The 26,083-nt window shown below is 46.8% G+C and overlaps 1 protein-coding gene across 3 annotated transcripts in view; it reads right to left on the bottom strand.

Annotated features, from left to right (window-relative positions):
• ATG16L1 (autophagy related 16 like 1) overlaps positions 1-23,228 on the bottom strand; it is a 37,638-nt gene extending 14,410 nt beyond the window's left edge. The window contains exons 1-11 of one of the 3 annotated variants that reach the window (XM_019629125.1): positions 22,931-23,228; positions 19,295-19,388; positions 13,851-13,956; positions 12,835-12,908; positions 11,706-11,957; positions 7,955-8,020; positions 5,498-5,584; positions 4,797-4,853; positions 4,527-4,577; positions 3,817-3,919; positions 1,024-1,129 (exon numbers count right to left, since the gene is read on the bottom strand). In XM_019629125.1, coding sequence (XP_019484670.1) covers positions 1,024-1,129; positions 3,817-3,919; positions 4,527-4,577; positions 4,797-4,853; positions 5,498-5,584; positions 7,955-8,020; positions 11,706-11,957; positions 12,835-12,908; positions 13,851-13,956; positions 19,295-19,388; positions 22,931-23,045 — 1,111 coding nt within the window. In that variant the 5' untranslated portion in view covers positions 23,046-23,228. The remainder of the gene's footprint in view (positions 1-1,023; positions 1,130-3,816; positions 3,920-4,526; positions 4,578-4,796; positions 4,854-5,497; positions 5,585-7,954; positions 8,021-11,705; positions 11,958-12,834; positions 12,909-13,850; positions 13,957-19,294; positions 19,389-22,930) is intronic. The other 2 variants (XM_019629133.1, XM_019629141.1) reach the window with 2 other exon arrangements.
• Positions 23,229-26,083: the final 2,855 nt, after the last annotated feature.

Below are 26,083 nucleotides of genomic sequence, written 5' to 3'. Positions count from 1 at the left end.
AGATTCTACTGGGCTTCAATTAGCTGTAATTGCCAGGGACTTAACTAGTGAGCCACCTTTCTGAAAATCAAAGGTCAGCAGACAAGTGTGGTGCTGTACTGATCATCTGTTCTAACAAAAGGGATCAATACATTGCTCTTGCTCTAAACACACCCAAAGCAGTAACCAGGGGCCTCTTCAGCAGCTCTCTTAGAGGGGCTGGAGTGCCAGGAGCAAGGCTTGTGCAGCCAGGAGACCGAGCTCAGCTCCGAGGCCCCACTGCTCCCTTCCGACGTAGCCTCCTATCTACTCGCTGTGTGAATCAACCAGGCAAATCTAGTAGTGTCTCAAGTTTTCAAATATGAGCAATACCCACCCTTCTAACTGCACAGGATCCCGTGAGGATCAGAGGGGACTATTTATTGCTGGACAGTGAACATGTATATGCTGTAACTATGGAAACTTGACAAAGTGGTTCCTCTAAAAATCTTCAGTCTATTCTTTGGCTTTGCTTCATTAAACGTATATGTATATTTAACTGACTCTCCAAATGTTTCATTGGGCTATGGGCCAGCTTCAGAATTCTAAGAGATGGTTTCACTCACTCCCATTTCTGGTTTCAATGCCATCCCGTTTCCGAGTGCTCCGAGGTCATTTCTGAAACAAGGGCTAATCAAAGACTCAGTCTTGACTTTAGAGCCTTTGTCTGATAAGCTATTAAATATGTTTTCTTTTAGGCTCTGGCCACCGACATTATTAAATGCATAAACCACAGTTGGCTCTGTAGTTTAATTAGAATCTACAACTGTTGGATTTTTAATTTTCCTTCTAAAACCTGTGCTATCTAGGAAGATGGTCCAACTAGTGTGTATTTGAAAAACACTAACACAAACATGTCCATAACTCAACAGTATTTCCTAGTCTACTTGGAAATTCAGAGCAAACAGCCCTCAGCTGTAAAGTGTGACTGAGAAGGTTACTCATGCTCCGGTCAGGTTCTGTACATGACACAGCTTCCTCCTGTCCACCCCAGTGAGCTCTCACCTCCAAACACTTCCCAAAGCTTCACCCTCCGATCCATGCCCCCGGTGGCCAGGAGCCGGGAACCTGGACTGAACTGCACGGCGTTGACCTCCCCGTCGTGGGCATCCTGCAAGACAAGCCGCATTTCAGACCCAATCACTGTCACTCCCAAGAAAGAGCCCAATACCAGTAAGCCCAGTGGATGCCAAACCAAAGGCTGAACATTCATCCTTAAAGACACGGGAGCCCATCATAAGCTAACTTGGTTCCTAGCCCAGGCTCCCCTAGATGCTCTTATCACTTTAGTCTTATAGTTACAGTTCTACTTATTTCAATACAGTGCAATCTTCTTAAAAAGGATTCAAAGTCTGTGTAAACTAATGGCCTAAAGTTTGTCTTTGCATTAATTTTACTTCTTCCAAGAATAAGAAATTTCAACCTATATTCTTATATGATCTTAACAACTTAAAAGAAGCCTATGATTAACGGGCTCTTTTGTCCAGACTGCATTAGTGCCATTCATCAAATCATGTATCTAATTCATTAATAGCACGGCTTCTCGTGATAAAGGAGGCTTATGGCTTTCCTCACACATAAAGTCCTAATGTGAGGACTTTATGCGGTCCTATCGCCACATCAGTGTCACAGTGGGAACCCATTAGTTCTTTCTGGAAACAGTATGCCACTAACATGATTAGCGATGTGACCTCTGCCAAGTTCAACTTCCTAAAGCCTGTTTCCCCGTCCATAAAAAAGGACTCCCACAGGTTTTGTGACCTAGGACTGTGCCTGACCATGAAGACGTCAATAAAAGTTAACAGCTGTTATTTGGGGGAGGATTTAAATTCTAATAGGGAAATTCCTGAGGCTGGTATCCAAACCGGAACACATGAGCTGAAAAGACCGCCTTTGTGTTCAGGATAAGGCAAAGCGAGTAAAGAGCATCCCATCCTGGAACAAGGAGAGAATACTAGAGATTGTCACTATAATCTCATCTCTTTAAGCCCAGACACTGAAATAGTTATGGATGAAATACGATGTCTGGGATTCTGCTCCCAGCAGTGCACAGGGCAGAGGTGACACGGTTGGCAAATGTGCCTGATGCTGCCTCCTGGGATGACGGCTCCCCAGCTCCTTCTACTCTCCACTTCTACGTTGGAAAAGTTCCATAAGAAAAAAAAAGGAAGAGCTTGCTCAAGAGTGTGAGCTCAGAGCAACAATGGTTCGCGTCCCGGCCTGAGCTGAGCTGCCGCTGAGTTGCCAACAGGTGGCAGGATGGCTCAGCTAAAAAAAAGGGCCAAGGAAAACATGGATTGTAAATATTATTAGATCATTAAAGAGGTCATCAACCATTGCCCGAAAGGTCATTCTGAGAAGATAAAATCTGAGCCTCACATGTGCTTGGGGCGGAAGAAGATACTTTAAGAGTACCGAGGGCACGCCTCTGTTCACTGACTGGAACAGAAACATCGCTTGACTGTCTGTGCCGGGGGATCTATTTCCCACGCCTCCTCCTGTGTCCCACTGCTGGAAAGCTGTACGACAGGTGACCACACTTTTTGGCTCCATGGAATCCTCTACCTTTTCTGTGGGATCTTCCTACTAAAGAGGTCTCAGATTGAAAACTTGAGATCACGCACCATCACACCCATGGCTGCCGCTCATCCATCTCCTGATGGCTGGTTCTGTTGGACAGTTGTCAGCTGTGAACCGTCCACTCTCAGAAACACACACTGACAGAATCCCAAATTATCAGCAGCGCCGTTATCCTACACACGACTTAAATGTGACAGGAGGAAAAAATGGGCTGCTGGGAGTTGAGGGCAACGAAGGGACTGTGACATCAAGTGCAATCAGACCTTTCACCAATCATCATTGACCTCTGTGCGGTGTCCAGGCTGGCCAGGGAATCACAGGACTGGGACTCGGAAGGGGCTTGAACGGTCCCCAGTTCATTCAGAGTGGGACTCTCTTTACAATGTCCAAAGATCATTGTGTGCAAATATATAACTATTCAAGTTCCTCCTTATGGCTGGAACTGAAGGCTACCCCATGTAAATTCCATCCCATTTGTAGCAAGTCTTTCTCTCCCCTGAAAGCTGGCTCCTCTAACTCATCCCACACAATCTAAGTGTCAGCCCAACTCTCTGGGCTCTGCTGCTTCTGCTCTGCCTTTCCACCCCTCCGTCTGACAGGCCTAGCCAGGTACCCTATACTTCCCTAGGCTTGTTCCGTTCCCGCTCCATCACTCCAGCAGGGACCCAGATTATCCCTTCGAACTGGAATCCAGCTCTGAACTCCAGCCAAGAGTCCTGGCATCACAGTGGCTTCTGCCCAGGACTGTCTCCTGCTTCCAACCATGTGGTCAGAAGTTACACAGAAATGGGTATAAATCATGAAGCCAACAGCTACCCTACTGACCCTCCAAAACAGACCATTGACTAGACTCTCACTTATACTGGAGCCAACTGGTGGCAGCAACTGCATGAATTACTGTCTCATTGCTCAGCATCCTAATCAGTCTTCCCCCTACCCCACCCCCCATGCTACCCATCCTCTCTCATCCAGTCTCTACTACAGAGGATGATGTAATAAAGTCTGTCCTCTGACGCTAAGCAAACTGTGTCAATCCCTCCCATCTGACAGAGCCAACAGGTGTCCAGGCCAGATATATATATATATATATAAATATAAAAAATGTAATGTATATATATCGCTGCAGCAGGAGAAAGGACCCTTTAGTTATCAGGCTGCTCCCATATGAAGCCTGGTGGTGGTGCGGGGGGAGAAGGTTTGGGGATAAGCCGTACTTACGAAGACACACAATGCAGTTGTTGGCACCCTCACTTCTTTACTAGAACCAGGGTGAGTATCCACATTGTCCTGGGGGACTGGGAAGGAAGAGACAGAGCGCCTCCTAAGAAGTAACATACAGGAGAACATTAGACAGGACTGTCCATCAAACCCAGAAAGGATTCAAAGACATCTTTTATCAATGGCTTCTTTCCCCTTCTAGGCCCTTCAAACTCGAGAATGATTCACCAAATCAGAAGCATCCTCACTCAAACAACTGGGAGGGCAGCCAGCACATACTCGTCCTCTCCTGCTTGCTAAGCCACGGACTCCAGAACTCAGCACTGAAAAGCAACCCTGAACAACTGCTTCCCCCGTCCATAAACTGCAGGAAAACCTTCTCAATGTGATGCCCCTGCAAGCTTGCAGGGAGCTTGATGGTATTCTCATAAACAATTTAAGATGCTTGTATGCCTAGTCACAATCATCCTCAGCGCACACCGTGGTCAAGGCAGAATCGAACGCATGCCAAGGAAGAGCGGTGAGCGTAATTGCGGTACGAAGAGCTCAACCTAACGCCCCCCTCGGAGGGCTAGCAGCATTCCTGGGCACATGCAAAGCGGCCTAGTTAGCACATGGGCGTTTGATGACGAGGGCAGTGAAGCAGTGATCAGCTTGATTATCAATGACCCACACTCACATGCCGGGACAAGAGTGGATAATATTTTCACCTGGCAGCATCAGAAGAAGAGTGATGTCCCAAAAGGGGAGACTCGGACAGACTAAAGGGGAAGGCCAGAGACCAGCACGCAGCGAGGGTAAGAAAGGAAATTAAGGGAAAAGGAAGAAGCGAAATGAAAAAGCTGAAATTAAGGCATCTGTATACTCTGCACCACTGAAATTCTGGTGTACGTTTACAAAATGGTAATAAATTCATGTACATGTACTTAGGTATATTTACACATATATTAACGAGGAAAGGTGAAAGTTTTCTAACCTACCCAAAGATATTAGTGATAGAATCCAGAAGGCCTCCAGCAGGCTGCGAGAGTCGCTTACTAAAGAGGAGGGGAGGATAGGTTTAAACCTTAGAAACATTTTGCCCAAATCATCAATAAAAACAGTCCACAAAACAGGGTACCCGGGATTATGTTTCCCATTGAGTCCCCAAACCCCAGCCAGGAAACCCATCACAGTATGAGCCACCAGACAACAGTGGAAAGGTGGGAGGGAAATCTAGTCTCAAAGTTTTAAAAGAAACAAGGTTCCCAAGCATTAAATTAACTTCCCTGCAAATAATGCTTTCAACAACGACACTGTCTAACTGACCTAACAATTTCTGGCTCTAAATAACCAATACCCATTCTTTTCGTCTTGCTTTGGTAAATAAAAAAACCCTGGAGCCCAAGTAAGAATTAAACAGTCTGATCTAAAATCACCCTGCCTAACAAGGTTTAACTGTCCATCTTTTAGGACGCCACTATACATTTTCCCATTTCCCTTCACAGCCAGTGGCAGCACTAGGGAACAGCTCGCCTCCCATGAAGTAGGGGTGCAAGACAGGGACATTCAGGAGCCCACTGATCTCCGTGGCTGTGCAAGAGGGGCCGGTGTTCCAGCACAGAGGCTTGGGTGCATCGGAACCTTCTTCTGTCATGGCCACAGCCGTGCTCGCCTGTCGTGGCCACACCTATGCACTTACGTGGCCGCTCTGCTGGTGGCTCGCATCGGGGAGGTCTCCTCGGTGTGATCAGAGGTTTCATCCACAATGACTTCAATGTCATCATCCCTGGAAAGAAGGGCAAGGGGCCGCATCTGATTCTGCTCAACGGCAGCTCTCTGATGAGTCTGTTCTGCAAATGCCAAAACCATTTCCCAGTCACGCACAGCCTATGGGACTTCGCTATGACAGTGATGGTTAAGGGTTCTCTGGAGAAAAAGGAGTTGCCTTGCTCTGAGCAATACTAAAAGAAACATTCAACCTCTTCAAACCAAATCCAGAACTCCAACTGAAAATAACCTTAAAAGTGAGCTTTTGATCCTTTTAGGCCTAAACACAGTTCCCACTTGGAAAGCAATGAAATGGCGGCTTATTGAGTCTACAACCACATGAGCAGTACCAAGGTAGACTCCTTCCAGCAGAGGTCTGGCTGGCAGCTAAAGGCTCCTGCCTCAGACAACTGGACTGTGCTCACCAAAACCCAGTTTCCATGAGACAGGCTGAGGGGCACAGAGGGCAGCTAGGGGCCGCTACGACGTATAATACAAGAAAAGGGCAGTGTGGGGAGAAGAGCCAGCTGAGTAAGAAAAGGGGCTGCTATAAGGACAATGACATCAACGGTCGCATGAACAACCCAGTTTTAAATATTACTGCAGTATAAAATAGGAAAGCAAAATCTAAACACAACTCATTTTTTCCTCTGGCTATTTTATGTTTAAAGGTTTAACACTTGGTGCTTCTGACATCTGGGCAGTCTATCACATTCCACATGAAATAATCAAGTCAGAGGGAACACGCTCCTTTGCTGCTGATCCCACTGGATGGATGCAAAGCTCCTCTGGAATGCCCTTTCCTCCCCATTCTCCCGCTGAGGGGAAGGCAAGTCATTATTCTGGTCTCAATGACCGCCCACCGAGTTGCCATCTTCATGGAGGAGTAAAATAATAAAATGGAATACCCAAGACTATCACCTAATTTTCGGATTCATAAGAACTTGAAAGCAAGGCTTTTCCATGATTAATCATCTGGATTGAGTAAATGTGTACTTAAGAACTTGTTACCAAGCAAGTTAGACCGAGTCAGAGTAAATTTATTTTCCTTGGCTACTGAGTCTAGGTTCTGTGTAGCTGAACGCAGTCTGGGCCAGGATGGCTTGCAGAAAGAGAACAAGGCTGGGCTTTCTTCACGGTTGTGGTTTGGGGGAGCCACTTGTGTTCACACAAGGGCGACGACCGAAGGGCAGAGCTGGTAGGAACACCAAACATGAGCTGAGCCTATGTAAATGCCTTCAGGTAGAATTCCATGGCCATAAACGTACCTGGAACTGTGCAAAGGCCCGGGGCCATGAGAGAAGACCAGGGTGTGGCAACTGGTTATCAAAACCCTTCAAGGATGGAATCGTCCTTTCCCCCCAGAAACTCCCCAGGCAGCACAGAGATGAAGAACAGGCCTTCACAGTCAGACACCCCAGCTCTGCAGCCTCGCTCAGCCCCTTCCTGTGCAATCTCAGGCAGGATGTTAGGCCTGTCTAAATCCTGTTACACCTGGTCACCTGTCTATGGTGGCAAATAGGAGGGGGAAAATGTTGCTTTGTACGCTGCTATTTTTCAGAAACAAAATCTCATTTCCAGGTCAATTATTTATTTTGTAGTTTTGAGAATATACTTGTGAGACTCATTTTCCATATCTAAAAGTATAGAAAAGCGCATATTCTACATCTAAAGCAAAGGCTTGATATGAGAATCTTATTGTTTTCTTATAAATTAAGTCATCTGGTAGATGACTCCTACCTGAATTTAAACCACTCCCCCTCCACTGCTATGGAAGCACCCAATGTTTTAAAAACTAGAGGGTCATAATTCTAATGCCACATTTCAGGATATTTCAATAGAAAACGAACACACCCTGAACTAGAGGCAAAGGGAATTCCGTCATGAAAATAGCCACTGCTCTCAAAACAGAGCTTCAAGTCTTAGGGATGACCCTCCATCCCAGCCCCAGATCAGGCAAAGCTCCAAACTGATTCAATTCCTTTTGTTCCAAGAGATCCTAGTCTTCACTTATTCTTCAAAGGTTTGCCCAGACCTCCAATTAAAGTCACAAACCAAGGAGAGAGCAACAGCAAGAACCCCAGCCCAGCATCACACTGCAGCAGCCACAATCAGGGCTAGAAAGCGGATCAAAATGTCAACAGGAAAACACTGAGGCTGTCATCTGTTAGGGGTGCAGGAAGTCAGGACTCACAGCTCATGAAGAGTATAAACAGGAACAACTTTCTGGAAGGTAATGAGTGTTTTTTAATTTTGTCCCTTAAAACTTTGTTTTCTTCTGATAATCTACAAAAGTGTTTTACAGAAATTAAAAAAAAAAAAAGCCACAACTTTAAAGAGTCAATCAAATTACTAAGAGCATAGTTTTGATCGGCATGTCTCTACTTACTGTTCAACGGGTAGAGGTTCCTTTGCTGCTTCTGCAAGCTCCTTTTGCAGCCGGGCCTGCCGCCTCCTATATATAAAAAAAAAAGCCCACTATTTATGTCGGCTTAAACAAAGCATGGGGCTTCGGCTCTCAGCAAATTGCTCTGATAACACATCTGGACACTCAGTGCATTCAAAATAACAGCCTGGGACAAAGATACCAGAGTCCCAAACTCACACTGGTGACATCAGCAAGGATCCCCATTACCAAGGACTTCAGAGCAGAGCCTGGAGGGTTGTCATTAGAGAAGGCACTGAACCCGCAAGGCAATAACCCGCCTGTCGGGACCCAGGACCTCTCCGGAGAGAAAAGTCCATCAGGTGGGTCCAGGGTTAGTTTTCTGTTGTAAACAGCCTCACACTCACATCCTCAGAGTGTGAATGATGGTTAAGGTTTACTTAGAACTTACTTGTGCCTGGCTCCGTTTTATTATCTTACAGGCTTTCACTCATTTAACCCTCATAACAATGCTTTGTGGAGATTCCTGAGCCATCAAAATGTACATGGTTTCCGTTCACTAGCTGGCCACAGAAGTCTGCGCCGCAGCAACACTTTAACATGGTCACCAGTCACCTCCACCCAGAACCATTTCTGTCTCTCCTTCCCTGATCCTCGATGCAGGAGCGCCCTACTTTTTATCTTGGCCTCCTTCTCTCTTCCGGGGTAGTTTCACCTGTGTTACCCTCTCTGTGCAGGGCCCCCGATCCAGAACTCCAGCACTGCTACTGAGCTGCAGTCAAGGAAGCTGCTGGCATTCTTTACGCTTCTACCACAGTGACAGTTCTCAAAACAGGACAAGTCCTCCAGTGGCATTATCAGAATCTTAAGAGGCTATAACTTGAAAAAGTATACTACAATCTTAATTTTATACCTGGAAGATGGAAAGTAAGTTTTACAGAACAAATGACAAAAAATCCAGTTTGTCAAATTTTTCTTATCTGGAATACACATCCTATGAACTGTCCCTGAGGAAAAGCACCATCTCAGTGTGGGTGTGTGACACTCCTCTACAGGAAGGCACCTGGGGGAGAGGGGGGTAAAGGACAGACGAACGGTCACAGGGAGAAGGAAACGCCTGCTCCCAGCCTTCATTAGAACAGCTCAAAGGACGCGACCTTCGTACAAGTTCAAATAACCCACAGCAGCCACAGTGCTTGACTGTGGGGACATATCTCGGCCTCATGAGGGACGCAGGGCACAAACAGCTATTTCAAAAGAGTGTGCCACCTATGACCCAGGTAAACAAAAGCTGCTGGGAGGAGGAGGTCATGTCATCTTGGGGACTGGCAGGAAGGGGAAAGCTTCTGAGGAGGCGGCACTACCTGAGGAAAGTAATAAAAGGAACCTCCAGACCCCACATATGCAATCAGACGACACACCTGCTGTGTATCCCCAGAACATTCCAGAGGAAGGAACAAGGGCAGACATGTAGTGTGCCTCACAGCCCATTTTCCTGAGAAAGTCTGTGTCTGCTCCTTGCACTGGGAGGCTGCAGGGCTCTTCACAGCATAACCACAGGCCTGCCCACTCGCCCTCCAGCGGGTTCCACAGGCAGCGTGAAGACTTCCGGTAACCCCGAAGTCTTCTCTACCCTTAAGCTGCCTAAGAGCTCCACAGCATAAGTCAAGCTGTTTTACTTAAAGTAAGCACAAGACAGGAAGAATATAAAAAGGACAGCTCATTTTTTAATACACTAGAAACTTAAAAAGGTTAGAAAATATAGAAAAGTAAAAAAAAAGAGAAAACAAGAACCAAATCTCACTGGCCAGATTAAATACTATTAATATAATCCCTTCCTTCTAATTCATTCAAAATTTGGATCATGCTGTGTAAAAAGAATTTCTATGCTATTTTCGGTTACGTTAATTTTATGCATTTTCTCATGTCACTAAGTATCTTTAAAACATCTATTTTTCAGGGCCAGCCGAGTGGTGCATTGGTTAAGAGCTGGCTTGGGACGCCAGAGGGCCCCGGTTCGGATCCCACATATGAGGGCCAGTGACACTGCCCTCCACAGCTAAGATGCTGAACAACAGCTCAACCTGGAGCTGGGCTGCCGTGAGTCGCCGGCGACGGCGTAGGCTGCAGCCCCTGCTGCAGTGGGTTGCCATGGGCTACCGTGCGTAGCCAGCAGCCAGCAGCCGCCATGAGCGGTCGTCCAGAAGCCGGCGACTGATCTGCTTCGCCCGGGAAGAGCGCAATGATGGTGCCCAACTTGGGCCAGTGAAGCAACGTCCTTCACAACTAGACTGAAGAACAAAAGGACAGCAACTTGTCTGTTTCCCTTCCCCCAATTCCCCAATAAAAATCTTTAAAAAATAAACAAACATCTATTTTTCAATGACTTCATAAAATGCCACTGTATGAAAACATCACAATTTATCCCCTAGGGATACACTGCCTCTAATTTTTCACTGCTATGAATAATGTGCTATCACAAAATACAATCTGTGAACAAGTCTCTTTACTTCCTTAAGTTGAAGTCCAACAAGTGGGAAGTTTTTAGGCCCCCAGTCACCCTCAAGTGCTCTTCATGTTGTATTATAGAAACAGGTTTTCCATGGGCACCCTTTCCATCTGCCTCCCAACAACCCTTTTTGCCAGTTCACTGCCCACGTCCACTTCTTTTATGACTACCTATGCTTTCTGTCCATCTGTCCTATTCCTTACTGACCCTACGCTAAGAATATTTATTTTACAATAGCATATCTTAGTTGACTGTTTTAATGTTCTTTGATGTTGAGAAACAAAAATTTTATACAGCCCACTCCCTCTTTATTTCCATTCCTTTTAATATTTAGAAAGTCCTCCATTACTCCTATTTAGGGATTTTTCATAAAATAAACAGCAGTCACACTTTTTAGTTCTACTTTATGGTTTCAGTTTTTATACAAACTTCGAAATCTACTTGAATATGTTATTCGGTAGGGTTAGTGCTCATTAAGACTCGTCATTTTCATTTATTCATTTTCTTAGGTTAACTGCAATAATCTTTTCAAATTCCTAACTACTGACATGGGGATTTAAAATCATGTTCTAATCTCTGTTGGACTCTCACTACTAGTTTCTCAGCCGATTTTCTTAGGGTTTCTAGGTGGATAACCACAAACCGCCCCCCCACTTCTTTGCAGTGGCCCTGCATCCGATGTCCTATCCAGCTGGATGGCCAAAACATCACTCAGTTGGGGGTGGAGGGGGCTTCCTTCTTTTGTTCCTGGTTTTGACGGAAGTGCATGTGGCACGGTGGACCCTCCCCATGAATGTATAGCCTCAAGGATTTTCATCAGCCAGATGTCCCTCCACTGAGACTACCCCTAGTGTCTAGGGTGGGAGGCTTCCCTGTGGGAACGCAGTGAATTTTTTAAAAAGTACCAATGAATCTGATTTAGGAATTTCACCTCTGTATGCATGTAAGGGTGAACGATTGTCTTGTTGTATCAGAATTTTTGGTATGGGTCTGAACAATTTTATAAAACTGGGGGTTGGGTGGGTGAGTTTCATTCTTTTTCTAATTCTGGTTTAATTTATATTGTTCAAGAATTAGCTTTTCACCTCAAAACACTGAAATAATCGCTATTTCTAATTTTGTTAGTGTTTTCCAATTCCCCCGCTCCCCTCACCCTGCGGCCAGAGCTGCCAAGTTTCTTTCTTTTCAAAGACCCGGGTTCACTTTACAAGAAAAGGACCCACCAGCTGCAAGCTGGTCTCCCACCTTGAATCCTTTTCATTCTCTGCGTTGAGGCGATTGGCTTCCTGGGCTTTCTCGGCCATCCACCTGGTGACCAGCTCCTGGTTCTCCTCCGAAGTTTTCCTCAGTTTCTCCTCCAAGGCAGTGAACGTGATCTGCAGGGCATCATATTCATCCTTCAGGGTCTGGTTGGCTCTTTCAAGGTCCTGTAGCTTACTGCGTAGCTCTTGGCACTCCGTCTCCAGGTCAGAGATAGTCTGCAAGCATTCTGCAATTCTGAAAGCACAACATGCAGAGGAGGAATGGCGCAGTGCACCAGCCCTGCACCGGGACCAGAGTACCTGGCCAGGTGCTCAAGCTGTGTGAGCCCAGGCGCCAGCAAGGACCTCGGCCATCACACCAGGCACCATGCAGGAGACTTCATGTTCATGATCCCTCACTTAGGCAAGCCCAGGGCAACCCCATTAGGAGAGAATGCACCTCCGGTGAAAGTCATCCAGGCTACAAATGACTAATTAAAGCAGGACTTGAAAGAAGAGGGAGCTTTCGGTGTTTAAATAGAGTAGTTAACAGGGGCTTAAAAGGAGGCTGGAAATCTTGTGTATTCCATCAGCTCTATCACTGAGCGAGAATTCCTCTCCAAGCCTCTCGAGATCCCTCTCTGCATATTAAAGAAAAAGGCACCGATAAACCCAGGCTCCCTTCCACCTTGAAGGTCCCAGATTTGGAGTCCCTCTTTATCTTCTCTGCCAGGCTTCTCCCTGATCGAGAATAATCCTGCCCACAAACTCACCCCTGTTCCCAAGGGCCACATACTCGGTGTCTTGGCCCCATCTCCACCACAGAAGATACCAGCCCCCTTATGCAGTGACCACGGGGAGAAGTGTGAACACCTCGGGACACGTGCAAGGGCCAAGGTTACTTCCCAGGGGTGTGCTAAGAACCTGGAAGGCTGAGGGCACTGTTCTTGCCTTTCCCAGACTTAGAGCAGGTAGGGAAAGATCCCAGGCTGTGCGTGCACAGAACTGAAACGCAGGCTGAGTCCAGTGTGGCTACCACTTGCCACCGATCACCACTGGCCCTGCTCACAGGCGCGCAGTAAATGAGGCGTGATCCCACGACCAGCCCCGAAGGAGGTGCTCTCACTACTCACTTTGCTTCATTCATCTGCATCTCCCTGTCCTTCTGCTGCATTTGGTTATTCAGGTCAATCACCAACTGAGCTAACTGCGGGAAAGAAGAACACTCATAAACGAGGGATTTCAGGACCCTAGTGAAAACTAATAGTGGTGTTTATTTTCACGAAAAGATGCCCGCGGGGGTGCCCGTGGGAATGGGGTGTGCTGGTCCCTGCCGAAGGCAGCCTTGGCCAATGGGAAGAGTTCCAGGGGACTGCCAGGTTCTGTGGAGGGCACCTGTCTACCCCTCCACCCAGCTACCTTTTCAGACTCTTCAGCTGATAAAATGATCAATTCAGCTGATTTGGAGTCCCTCTTTATTTACAGTAAATTATACTGTATTTTGTCACAATTGGCCGTTAGATCACCATCCAGGGTAAACACAGCCCAGGATTTGATTCTAGTGATTCTTTTTCTCAAATAGCAGGGTTCACTCTCAAAAATTGTTTTTCATTTTAATTTCTTTATCGAGGTAACACTGGTGTATGACCTTATAGAAGTTTCAGGTGTGCGACATCATCTGTAACCTGTCACCTATATATACGCTGCACTGTGCTCATTACCAAGGCTCGCTTCCATCCGTCACCATATAACTAAACCCCTTTACATGTTTCGCCCCTCCTCCACCCCCTTCCTCTCTAGTAACCCCCCGATCTCTTGTCTGCCCGAGTTCTCTCAAAAGTTTTGTGAAGGTATTAGTAAGACCTTCAATGGACCAAAGAGCGGGCTTCTTCCCTTTAAAGTTCCTCCACTTGTACTTTTCATGCCATCTTGGAATGACGACGGGGCAGTTATCTCAACGGACTGCCCTCTTGCTGATGCAAGCAGAGACCTCACACCTTTCCCGTTGTTTCACTCCCACAGATAGAGCTGGTGATGCCACATGTAGCCAGAACAGCTGCGAACTCCAGCGGAAGTCTTGCCCGCCCGTCCTCCCCACCCGAAGACCCACACAGAGCTGAGGACAGGTGAGGGGAGTGGTTATCTTTACCTCTCCACGTTTCTTGTGCAATTCAGTCAGTTCTTCCTGGTGTTTCATCCTTAGCTGAGCCATTTCTTGTAGCTGACTCTCATTCCACGCACCATCATGTCCAGGACTAAACCCCCAAACCAGGAAGATGAGAATGAAAAGGAGAGAAAGAAAAAAAAATCAGACCCAAGCCCCTTCAATCAGGCCATGGGGCAGTAACTTGGGAATTTCAAACCTGTACACGACAACATAGCCAATAAAGCAGCTGTTTCTCCACTATAAACCTGAAGTGGAACGTAGGAGACATGAGACACCTGAATAAAGGGGGGACTGCAGGATGAGGCTTAGGTCAACATGGAGAAAGCTCACAGGACAAGTGTGAGAGTGCCAGCCATGTGCCAGGCACTACGCTTGGAGCTGGGAGAAGGCAGTGCACACAAAGCTGACAATCAGTGAGGAGCAGACAGACAACAAACAAGCAACTACACGAAGGCAGGAGGTCAGATGTGCCGTGAAGAAAAGCGAAGCAGGTCTACGCAGGCACTTAAAGGAGGCTTCTCTGAGAGGTCACACTCGACTAGAGACCAGAAAGGGGTGAGGAACAAGCCACGCAGCCCCTGGGGGCTGGGCTCTTCTGAGCAGAGGGAACAGCATGTGTTGGAAAGGCCTGGCGGAGGGGACACAGATGGTGTGCTCAGGGGAGAGTGTGATGCAGCCTGAGGTGCAGCGGGGACAGGAGACAGGTCAGGGAGTAGGGAGGTCATGAGTCTCTTAGGCTTTTATTAGATGTGACCGGAAGCCAGTGGAGGGTTTTAAGCAGAGGGAAGACTTGTTTTAAAAGCATCACTATAGTTGCTGGGCGGACTGCAGGGGGATGGGGGCAAGGGTAGAAACAGGGAGACCAGTTAGCAGGTATTACACAGTCCATGCTCTAGACACTGGAGCTCAGGTGAAGACGGCAGCAGTGGAGTGGTGTGATGTGGTCAGATTCTAGCTAGATCCATTCCGAAGAGAGGTTCCAGGATTTGCCCTTGAACTGGATGTGGGGTATGCGCACAGGAGTCAAGAAGGACTCCAAGGTGGTTTTTTTTTTGGTTTTTTTTTTAAAGATTTTTTTTTTTATTGGTGAATTGGGGGGATGGGAACAGTGCTGGGGAATTGGGGGAAGGGGACAGACAAGTTGCTGTCGTTTTGTTCTTCAGTCTAGTTGTGGAGGATGTTGCTTCACTGGCCCAAGTTGGCACCATCATTGCGCTCTTCCCGGGTGAGGCAGATCAGTCGCTGGCTTCTGGTCGGCTGCTCACTGCAGCTGCTGGCTACACACGGCAGCCCATGGCAACCCACTGCCACAGGGGCTGCAGCCTATGCCGTCGCTGGCGACTCACGGCAGCCCAGCTCCAGGTTGAGCTGTTGTTCAGCATCTTAGCTGTGGAGGGCAGTGTCACTGGCCCTCATATGTGGGTTCCGAACCGGGGCCCTCTGGCATCCCAAGCGAGTTCTTAACCATCGCGCCACTCGGCCAGCCCCGGGAAGGACTCCAAGGTTTTTGATCTGAGCAACTGATAAAATGTAGGCGTCACCTGCTAAGAGGGAAGGACTATGAGAGGAGGAGGTGTGGGGAAGGGCTGAGGCGTTCAGTTTGGACATCCAAGTGGGTATGTCAAGTGGAAATTGGATATTAGAGCCTGAACTTTAAGAAAAGGGGTCCAAGCTGGAGGCTGACACGTAGCAGCTGTCAGCAGACAGACGCATCTGAAAGCACGGGGCTGAGCTCAGATTGCCTCAAGAGTCAGTGTAGTCTGGGGAACTCTGCAGGTGTTGGCAGACCATCTCAGAAACAGCAGTAGTGACCAAAACTGTGGATTTGTAGTTCAGGACAGGGGTCTCGGCTGAGCCACAGATGTGAGTCATCAGACTATGGCAAGTCGCTGAGACCGTTGCCCAGGAAAAGCACGTTGATGCGGAAGGGGAAAAAAGCTGGAAAACTAGGGTGCCCCCACCTGAAGGGAGGGGGAACTGCCTCCTCCAAGACCGGTGATGAAAGAAGAAGAGGGAAAGGCGGGCAGCATGGCGCTCCCCCGATCCCACCCTCCGTCTCTACAAGCGTATTACACGCTCGCGCGCAAACGCCCCAACCTGTGAGGCAGCCTGTGCTTCCTCAAACTTAGCCCACAGAGTAGAAGCCATGAGAAGAAAAAGCGGATCGTACCTTGTAAGAAACCATCCTAAATTAGGCAGAACAAACAGGCCTGGGTAGCTAATGGTATATGGGGATTAGAAATTATTTTTTTTAATCAAATATCCTTATTTTAATGCAAAGCAATGTAGAATATGCAAAACTTCAGAAAAGGAGCTGGCATTCTAGAGGAGGTTCAGGAGACAAGGCAAGAAGGCAAGTCACTCACTGCTCGGCTCAAAGCCTCCTCCCACTTCCAATTTTATTTCAAACTCCTTACAACCTCCTACCAACGGGCTTCACTAGGCAGACAGGAGAATCGCCTCGCTGGCATGTTTAAATGCAGATTCCTGGGCCCCAGCCAGACTGATACAGTTGGCCTGAGACGGAGGCTGGAGCCCATAGCCGGAGGCTGGAGCCCATAGCCGGCATTTCCAGCAGGCTCTCAGGATCTGATACAGCTAATCCCCAACGACCAACACAGTGGTTCTCAACAGTTCCGGGTCATCAGAATCACTTAAGGGGTTTCTTAAAACAGATTACCGGGCCCACTCCCAGAGCTCCTGAGACCGTAGGTCTGGGGCTGGGCCCAATACTTCCCATTTGTAACTGGTTCCCAGAAGCTGCTGTCCAGGAAGGAGCTTAGGAAACTACTATTGGAGAATTCACTGTCTCCAGGCTGAAGAGTTTAACTTGAATCTGTTTAGTAAGCAAAGCGATTAAAGTCACATAAGTGACGTAGATAAAGCTTTTTAAACACAATGTGTTTTAAGATTAAAACAAGACGGGCAGGATTTAGAGACAGAAGGAGAGAGAAGGGAACTGTTAAAAGAGAAAAACCGCAGGCCCAAAATGGCATGGCTTGTGCTGGAAGCCCATGACACGAAACCTAGCTCAATACCTGATTTAAGTGCAATTTCAACCTCTCCCCAAAACATAATCTCCCAGTCTGGAAACTGCGGGTCAGCACGGATGAGGTAATCTGTCACGTGGGCCCTCTCCATTTCCTCCCTCCTCCCATAGAAAGAGGTAATCTGCATGATAAAAACCCTTGGTGGGGGAGGCAAAACAATCCTTCCTTTTGTTTTGACTCCCATGCCCCACCCTTCTTCCTACAAAAACCTTCCATTCTGTGCAACCCCTTCTCATTGCTAGATGGGACGCTGCCTGATTTATGAATTGCTTAATAAATCCAATTAGATCTTCAAATTTACTCAGTTAAAATTTTTTTTTTTAAACAAAGCCACTTAGGTAGCCATCTTCTGTGCATACACTTATGACACTAGCAAAACCCCTGGAGCTGGTCTCCAACACTAGACTGGGTTCCTTCTGAGCAGGGATTGGCTTAGTGGGCGCTGTGCCCCTGAAGCCTGGCCCACACTGCAGGCACACATCTGAGTGCAGAAAGCTCCTGCCACTGTCCAGAAATGAAAGGACACAGAAAAACGAAGGGAGTGGTAAAGGAAGTGTAAACCAAGGGACAGGTGCACAAGGGACTGTGGGCCAAGAATCAACAGGCCTGGGTGACCGACTGCATATGGGGAGGGACAGCATACTGAGGGGAAAAAGGAATCACAGATGACTGCTGGAAAACCAAGATGCCATTAATAGAAACAAGGCAGTCAGGAGGAGAGGCCTGATAAGGACACAAGCTTGTGGGGAAGGAAGCACCTCCAATCAAACTACCACTGCCCAAGTGATATTCAGCCCAGATTGTTGTATATTTTCTTATAATAAATACCTTCCCAGGTAAACGAGTCTAACAGATAAAGGATGCAGGAATATAGTCACCAAGAGTGCAACCTGGTAGAAATAAATGCTTTTAAAAAAGGTGAAATGGCATTCTCTACACCTAAAATAGGCCACAGCACCACAATAATTTCAACACTACAGAAGGCGTTCCAGGGTCACGCCAGGTACAGTCTCCTGGACTGTTAGTAAGCAAGGAGAGGACTCTGTCTGCCAGGAGGCTATCCTGCCAGCTGAGGAAACATGGATGGCAGGCAATTTCCCAGAAGATTCAGCTATGGGAGCAAAGAACTTAAACTAAGGCTGGCCGAGTGGCTCGTTGGTTAAGAGTTGGCTTGGGAGCGCGAACTCTGAGCAGCAGAACCACCGGTTCGGATCCCAAATGGGCCAGTGACACTGCGCCCTCTACAGCTAAGATGGTGAACAATAGCTTGACCTGGAGCTGGGCTGCCGGGGGTAGGCTGCAGTGGGCTGCCGTAAGCTACCTTGAGTGGCTGGCAGCCAGTATGCGGGGCCGGCCGGCAGCCAGCATGAGCCGCTGTCCAGTGACCAGCGACCAATCTGCCTCACCCAGGAAGAGCGCAAATGATCATAATACCAACATGGGCCGGTGAAGCTACGTCCTCCACAACTAGACTGAAGAACAAAGGGACAGCAACTTGTCTCTTCTCCTTCCCCAAATTCTCCAATAAAATCTTAAAAAAAAAAAGAACTTAAACTACATCTAGCATCCTGGGTTTTTATAAAACCCTGAATTACTGTCAACTTTGTTCTTAAAATTGCTAAGTGTTAACTGATATGCAAATCAGAATGGATTTCAGAGCAAGAGTGGGTATTGTTCTGACACAAACCATCAAATTTAATATACGAAATGAACATATGGAAAAAGGGGACAGTAAGACTCTAGAATGATGCCATTTAAGTTACCCTGTGAAGTATGACTTTCATGTTTTTTGAACCATGACTCTAAAAAAGAAATATTTTACAATAACCCAGGTAAACACATCAACCCCCACTGTGAACACGTACATGCATATTTAATGAGACAATACTTACCCTTCCTTTAAAATGCAGGGTTTTTTCTAATCTTTCTTTTTAAAAAGGCTTATTGAAATCTGCTAGTTTAATTTCACAATTTACTAAAAGATGTTGAAAAAACATTGAACGGAAAAAGGATCAAACAGACCTGTATTGTATAAAAAGCAACTTATGGACAATCCTGACTTACCAAGATTTGTGTAAATCCGCTCAAGAATGCTTCCTTGTCTGGTGATTTAGAAAAGTGAATTCTGACGGGCTGGAGGAGGAACTGGCCTAGTTACCCACCTTAAGCAATTTCTCTAGCTTACAGCATCTTACTCATGATAACCCTTCTAGTTTAATAGGTCTGTATCTTTAAAAAAAATCATTTTAGTCACTTGGCTTCAGAAGTTCTTATTTGAAAGGAGTTGACAAAAACTGGTTAGAGAAGTGACAAGTGAACCGAGACAAGTTTTAATTAAGGGAGAGATACAAATAATACAGGGTAGTTTCCAAATACCTTATCTCGTGCCTGTTTGGTATGTCCGGCTTTTCAGCTTGTAGCTTCTGGGCCAGCACTGAATGAAGATCTGACTTTTCCAGCAACTTGTTATCTATCAAAAGAAAAAAAAAAGAGAGAGAGAGAAAAATCAAGTGATTTATTATAACTTATGTATACTTTATTACTACTTAATGTCTCATAAAGATTTGGACCAAAAAAATAAACAGTCAGAAGACGACTGGGTATGTTTCACTTTTATTAGGTATCCAAGTACCAGGTACTGTATACGCTGTCACTGATTATAGCAACCATCCAAAATCCAGGAGCACACACTCCTTAGATGCTGCTTGGCCTAAGCCAGGGCAGCCCAGCCAAGAAACCGGTGCAAACAATCCTGCGAGAATGTCCCCCCTATTAGTCAATCAATATTTATTTCATGTCCTTAATATAAATGACTTTATATTAATCTATTATATCTATACATACACATTTATTAAACTGTTTCCTCCACCATTGGGCAATTATATTTTAAAAAAAATAAATAAATTTCCCGCTATTAACAACAGCAGTTGAAAATGCTTTCTACGCCCACAAGTTACCTATTTCTACCTCAGGAGCAAGAACTAAGAAACATATGAAAACATAATGAAAAGATGAACTGCTACGCACCTCTAGGCAATACAGAACTTTACCTTAGTATTACATTTGGGAACTTCATTTTTGAGATCAGGGCACGAGGGATACAAATACAAATGCGAGTCCCTGACCCTGAGGAACTCCAGTGTAATGGGTGTGTCGGGGGAGGGGACTCGAGTATATAGAGTGCGCCCTGGCTCCTTTTCTCTGGCGGTTTCACTGGTGAAGATGACAGGCAGTCCAGGAAGGAGCGCCGGCTGAGCTGTATGGCAATAACAGTTGGAGCCAACACGTGAAAAGGCAGGATGCGAAACTCAGAGCTTTTCTTACTGGCAATGGTGAAATAACAGATTTTCAAAGCAGGCAATGGCATGACCAGATATTTATTAGTAAGGAGTCAAAGATCACTCTGAGGTTGCTTCCCTGCCCAGGCAATTGGGTGGAAGATACGAATGTGTCAGAGAATGCAGCAACAGAGAGCTTAAGGGAGAAAATGAGCTCTCTTTCTGAATGCAATAAATGTGACAGGGAACACAGTGCAGGAATTCAAAAGAAGAGTCAGGGCTGGAAATGACATGTAGTTAAGAATGACAGGCACACAGTGGGGCCAGGGCCAGCTAGATCAGATGTGGGGGATGCACTAAGCAGAACAAGAAAGTGACCCTAAAAGTCTGAGATTAGAACTGCTCAAGAACAAAATCTTGATAGGGTTTACACCAGCGACTGTTCCTGTTGGAAGAGCTTATTTCTTCTCTTAAAGAGTCTTGATTTCTTTCTCCTTGATTATCTGAAAATGGAATTCCTGGGCAGAAACAGAAACGCTCTCTTCATCTATTTAATGCATTAGCCCAGAACAGGGAGCCGTGGACACTCACCAGTGCCAAAGGGCTCTAAGATCTTCCAAATGTTACATTGGAACTGGGTGCTCTGTGATAATACTGGGTCTTTCAAAGGACATGAGGCGTTCAAGAGGGATCCCTCCTAAAAGTTCCTCTCACTGAAGAGAAGGATGGAGACAGTAGGAAGGTGTCCCTCTGACTCCACTTTCATTTTCTCTTCAGGGACTGAAAAGGAACGCTGGGCCGATAAACAGTCAAAACTTGACTAGGAAGGCTGGAATGAGGCGTGGGGTGTTCCCCAGGCAAACCAGGAGTCACCTCCCACGTGGCAATCTCCAGCCGAAAGGGAAGATTTCACCAGGCAAAGCCAGTCTTCCTCTCCTGCCCCCGCACCGCCTGGCACCCCATCCCCTCTCCCAGCCCCTCAGGTACTCACTGCTCACCGCAGCTCTTTAAAGATGTGCCCCCTTCTGGGACTGATCTTTCCTTCTGACTTTTCTCCTACATCCTCCCACGCCATCAAGATGTCCACTTTCAAGGTGCAGAAAAACATTCAGATTGTGCCAACGCGATTACAGCACCTTCCACTTATAGAGTATTGCGCAGTGGGCTTTCAAAGCACTTACGTGCACAGCCTTGCTTTTATGAGGCAGGCAGAGCCGCTTCCTCCCCATTTTACAGATGCAGCAAACCAGACTCAAAGCCAAGAGAAGAGGCCAGTAAGGGGCGGAGTCAGACCTTCAATGCGTACTAGCTTTTACAGAACAAGCATTCAATAAACACCCCAAGACCTGAACTTAAGTAACCTGTGAAGGGACAGTATTTGAAAAAGAGGGGTGGCCTGTGCTTCTAGGTTTGAAATAGCACCTGCCTCCCGGGGCATGAGCACAACGGGGGCACATCATCTCCCTTTTCTTCCCACCTTGTAAGAGGGCTTGTAAGAGGACGGGCTCAGCCAAAGCAAAGAAGGGCCATTTCTTGGGGGACCCCAAGAGAAAAGCAAATGCAAAAGTTACGAGCCATCAAGTCTGGGTTCAAATCCAGGTCCCACCATCCATCGGCTGTGCCCCCCCCCCTGAGGTTTACTTAACCTCTCTCAGCTTCCTGTTGTAAAAAGAGCAACAACGGGACCGCTTCACAGAATTTTCAGGAAGATAACGAGAAATGATACATGCCAAATATTTACCACCGTAACTCAAACTTCTTCGCACGTAACAGTTACTTGGGGAGCATCAAAAAATGCTGACACCCAAGTCCCACCCCTATATACTGCTGTATAGTGGGGCCTGGGGTGTGGCTGGAGCTTTGTAATGTTTAAAAGATCAGAATCCCCATGTGATGCTAATGCGCAGGAAGGTTTGGGAACCACTGGCTTAGCACAACCGAAATTCAATAAAGGGCAACTATTACTATGACTCTCATCCATTAGCATAACTCAAGAGGCTTTTGTCGTGCTTACCTCAAGGGGTCGATGGAACCACAGGACCGAAAAGTGCCCATTTCTCACCCCAAAACGTGTCACCAGTGACGGCACAAACTGGGAAGGGGGTACCTGGGAAATGCTCTTTCGAATGCATCTAGGGGCACAAACATTTCTGCACTCAAACTGCAGCGGGGGTGGGAGGGAGAAAGCCACCTCTTTCACAGGGAAGTTTCCAATGACAGTCAAGACTATGATGTCCCATCTGAAAAGCACGTTCAGACTCAAAATGTGTAGTCAAGAACACCGATGTTTGGAAGAAGGCCAAGCGGTCTGAGGAATCAAAGGCCAAACACTTGATTACACTCAGGAAACGATGTTAACTGTATGAGTTAACGCCTCGTTCAGTGCCCGCTCCAATAACACGGTGCCCGAAACAGGACGTTTCTGGAGCCTGCCTATTGAAGCACACAAGCACTGTGCGAGCTGCTGGGGTTCACAAACAAACGTAAACGGTGCCTGCCCACGAGGAACACACGATTTAGCAGGGAAAACGCTCCACAGTGACACCCAAAGATACACTGAAAGGAAGAGGAAAAGATCTAAAAAGGTAGGGGGCGTCCGAAGCTCCGAGTATCCCGCGCGGCTGCAAGCCGAGCGGGCGGCGCCGGGGGCTCAGCCTCCGGTTCCCGCTGGCGCCCCTCGTGCCTCCGCAGGGCCCCTCTGCCCGCCCACTCCCGGGGCCCGCCCGCCGCTCACACTGCAGGATGATCTCTTCGAACGCCTGCCTCTGCAGCCGGTCCCGGCGCCTCAGCTCCTCCGAGATGTGGCGCTTCCAGCGGGGGAAGTCGGCGGCGCGGAGACCCGAAGACATGTTGCGCGCTGCCCGGGCACCTCAGTCTCGCCGATCCGAGCGGGGGCCGGCGGCAGCGGCCCTCAACATGAGGCGACCAGCAGGCGCTGGAAGGCCGGCGGCCCCGCTGCTCACCTCCACGCGCAGGCCGCCCCCGACGCCATCCGGAACGGTCTTCCGGCTCCCGCCGGAAACGGCTTTGACCAGGACCGGAAGGCCTGCCTCCTCACCCGACGTCTTACTCCACACGCACGCACGTGACCTGCGCCGACGCAGGGCGCTCGTTAAGGACGCCGTCCCGAGGCCGGAAACACTGCGGGCTGAGCTGAGTGGCTGCCGCTGGGGGGCATTGGGGCTTCACTGGTGGCTCATCCCTGGTTGGGAAGGATCCCGGAAAGGGGCCGCTTCCGCCATCCTCCTTACGCTTCCTTCTCTTCTTTTACGCCTTTTATAGTTTCTTTCCTGGCCTGCTGCGTCCCTTTTCATCTACACAGTTTACAAGCAGAAGTGGGGTCCGCTCCCCACATAGTAGCAGTGTGACTGTGGATAAGTGACAACCTCCCTAAGCCTCTATTCTGTAAAATGGGGACCGTAATGACACCTACCTCACAGGGTTGTCATGAGGATTAAAAGGAAAAACCTATATAATGCAATTAGCACTGTGCCTGGCACATGGTAAACCTACCTTTATCTAGACACCCGATATCCTATCAAGGTCTACCCAAACTGGCTGCTTTAGAGAGCGTCCCACTGACCTTGCAAACAGGTTTTTTCAATGAGGAAATGGAATGCAAAGAATAAAGTGTGAACAGATTGGCGATGTTAATCATTAGAAACCTAAAAATTATCTAACGGTAAATGGGTCCCTAGAAGGTAATGCAAGGGTCAGGATACAAACAAGACTTTGAAAGAGGAAAAGGACAGTTTGCCAGGAGATGTTGAAAGAGGGGGAGATGCAAGACCAAGGCTGGAGAAGATGGCATCTGTCACCTCAATAGCATGGAAAACCTCAGCCTGTAATAGAATCATCTGAGCTCATTCTGCTTTTAACAAGTTAGTGGATTTACTGCATGAAAACGGAACTGGACCAAGTGGGTCAGGGGAGAGGAAAGGAATGTCAGAAACTACCTTCTCTTCCAGTGTGCCTCAAGTCCAGGGGATCTTTCAGAGACAGATAAGAAAGCCTTTCGTCTCCTATAGCCCAGAAGTAGGACAGTCAAACTTCGTAAAAGGTAACTTTGTAGGCAGGCAGTAGTGAGTTATCGGAACTTGTGAGAAGAGCCCCTGGGGATCAGAAATAGAAGGGATTTCCTCACACGCTGAAAAAAATGAAAAAATCGGGCTCTGAAAGTCACAGAGAAGGCCTCCAAATGTAACAGTGGTACCAACCTCAAAAGACCATAGAATCACTTTGTATCAAATCTTGACAATTGAATATGCTTATTTTCCAGACACGATTTAGATTAAAATATTCTAACAAATTTGCAGAACCAGCAATTGCACTTGTAGGAATTTATGCCAAGAAATATTTGGACAAGTGTCCATATTGTTGTTACGTCATTGTTAATAATAGTGGAAAGTTGGAAACAGTCTATATTTCCAACAAGAAGAGTTAAAATACTGTATATTTATTGTTCAAAAAAAGGTTCATAATAAAAGCAATGTATGGTAGTAATCCAATTTTTGTAAAGTATGTGTGTCCCTGACTCCTCATAGGCAAAATTTGTTGAATGAATAGCGAATATAATGTCTAAACTAAGGATTCTAAGCTCTGTTAGGTCTGTCCTTCCCTAACTCAGCAGCTTTGTCTCGTGCACACTACAGGCTCATCAGACCCTCTGATTCCCTTCTATGCGCCCTCGCTCAGCAGGGCCTTGGACTTACTGTGCTTCTGTTGGGCATGCTCTTTCCTTCTGAATTCCCCTAGTTAAGGCCTATGAGTTGAGTCTCAGCTCAGTAGTCACTTCCTCACAACCTTCAGATAACAGGCCTTCACAACTAGGTCTCATTTCCCTACTACACGTGTACCCTCCTTTATAGTGTTTATCGCAGTTGCAGCTTCGTATGTATTTGTATTATTACTTGATTAAGGTGTGTCTCTCCCCACTAGACTGTAAATTCTAAGACCTATGTCTATTTATTATTAACATTATAGCTCCAGCAAGAGTGTGAAATCTTTCATATATTAGATACTCAGTAAATGTTTAATTAATGAATAGAATATATGAAAATACTAATGTATTACCTCTGGGTGGTGGCATTGCTGGTGTTTTCCTTTTGTTATATGTATTTTCAATGTCATGCATTTTCTAGTGGCTAAACATTATACATGTACTATATATGCAAGAAAAAGTTATAGAAATGAACATGTATTTATCGATAAAACCATTTGTACAGCAGGGTGCTAGGGTCTGTGGGAGATAACAAGCATGAACCTTCTCAAGTGCGATGGGCCATGCATTCTTCTGAGAATTTCACATGTTGCAACTATTTTAATCCTCCCAACAACCCTATTCAGTAGAGTTATTGTTAACTACTGTGAGCATCTTCATCCTCATTTATAGATGAGGCTTCTGAGGCACAGAGAGGTTAAGTAACTGGCCTGAGGACACCAGGCTAGTTAGTGGCAAGACCTAGGTTCAAACACAGGTTGTTCGACTTTCATGTTTGTGCTCTTAACCACTGCCCTCCATTGTCCAGTCCCTGTTTGAGTTGACAGTGCAGTTGGGCTCAACTATTGTAGAATACGTAAAACAGAGAATCATTTGAAAATATGTGTAATTAATTCCTAAATTAGCCAATAGCGAGGGCATCCTGGTGAAGAGCAAAGTCAGTGACGTAGAGGCCTTATGTGTGAGGGAAATAGGTGGAAGGGGGAGGGGTAATAGGAAGGAGGAGGAAGTAGGTTTGTCTCAATATTCTGGAGACAGATTATGGTTCTTAAAAGAAGAGTTTCTATTTGTTCTGGTAAATAATGAGTGTCTAAAGGATTCAGCATGCTTTGTTGGGAAGCGACATCTATGAAATGGATTCTGACAGATTACAATGGATGTAAGATA

The sequence above is a fragment of the Hipposideros armiger genome, unplaced genomic scaffold (genome assembly GCF_001890085.2).
Source record: "Hipposideros armiger isolate ML-2016 unplaced genomic scaffold, ASM189008v1 scaffold_17, whole genome shotgun sequence".
NCBI classification, from domain to species: domain Eukaryota; kingdom Metazoa; phylum Chordata; class Mammalia; order Chiroptera; family Hipposideridae; genus Hipposideros; species Hipposideros armiger.
Note: the sequence above shows the minus strand (reverse complement) of the source record. Positions and strands in the feature narration are given on the sequence as shown.